The 276-nt window shown below is 54.3% G+C and overlaps 1 protein-coding gene across 4 annotated transcripts in view; it reads right to left on the bottom strand.

Moving 5' to 3' along the window:
- POU2F1 (POU class 2 homeobox 1) overlaps nucleotides 1–233 on the bottom strand; it is a 188,874-nt gene extending 188,641 nt beyond the window's left edge. For 2 of the 4 annotated variants that reach the window (XM_021709324.1, XM_008051453.2), the window contains exon 1: nucleotides 111–177. In XM_021709324.1, coding sequence (XP_021564999.1) covers nucleotides 111–171 — 61 coding nt within the window. In that variant the 5' untranslated portion in view covers nucleotides 172–177. Of the gene's footprint in view, nucleotides 1–110 lie in introns of all 4 variants that reach the window. The other 2 variants (XM_008051452.2, XM_008051451.2) reach the window with 2 other exon arrangements.
- Between the last annotated feature and the right edge of the window lie 43 nt (nucleotides 234–276).

The raw sequence follows: 276 nt of genomic DNA, 5'->3' as shown, positions 1-276 counted from the left end.
GTTAATTATAATAATCCTGAGTACTAATAAATTATGCTAAGTCGCGGGGGGGGGCAGCGGGAGCCGGGGTTGAGTATGAATATGAATATGTAAAATGCTGTAATGATTACCTGCTGCTGCTGCCGCCGCGGCTGAACTCTCATCTTGACTCGCTGCTCCTCCGTCCGCCATTTTGAATATTTTAACCAAAATCGCCCGGTCGATAAACCCTCCCTCGCTCCCGCTCCCCTCCCCCTCCCGCACTGCTTGCCTCCTCCCTCCTCTCCGCCCCCGCCC

This window comes from Carlito syrichta, unplaced genomic scaffold, assembly GCF_000164805.1.
Source record: "Carlito syrichta isolate Samal-C Ts95f unplaced genomic scaffold, Tarsius_syrichta-2.0.1 Scaffold173424, whole genome shotgun sequence".
Lineage (NCBI taxonomy): Eukaryota > Metazoa > Chordata > Mammalia > Primates > Tarsiidae > Carlito > Carlito syrichta.
Note: the sequence above shows the minus strand (reverse complement) of the source record. Positions and strands in the feature narration are given on the sequence as shown.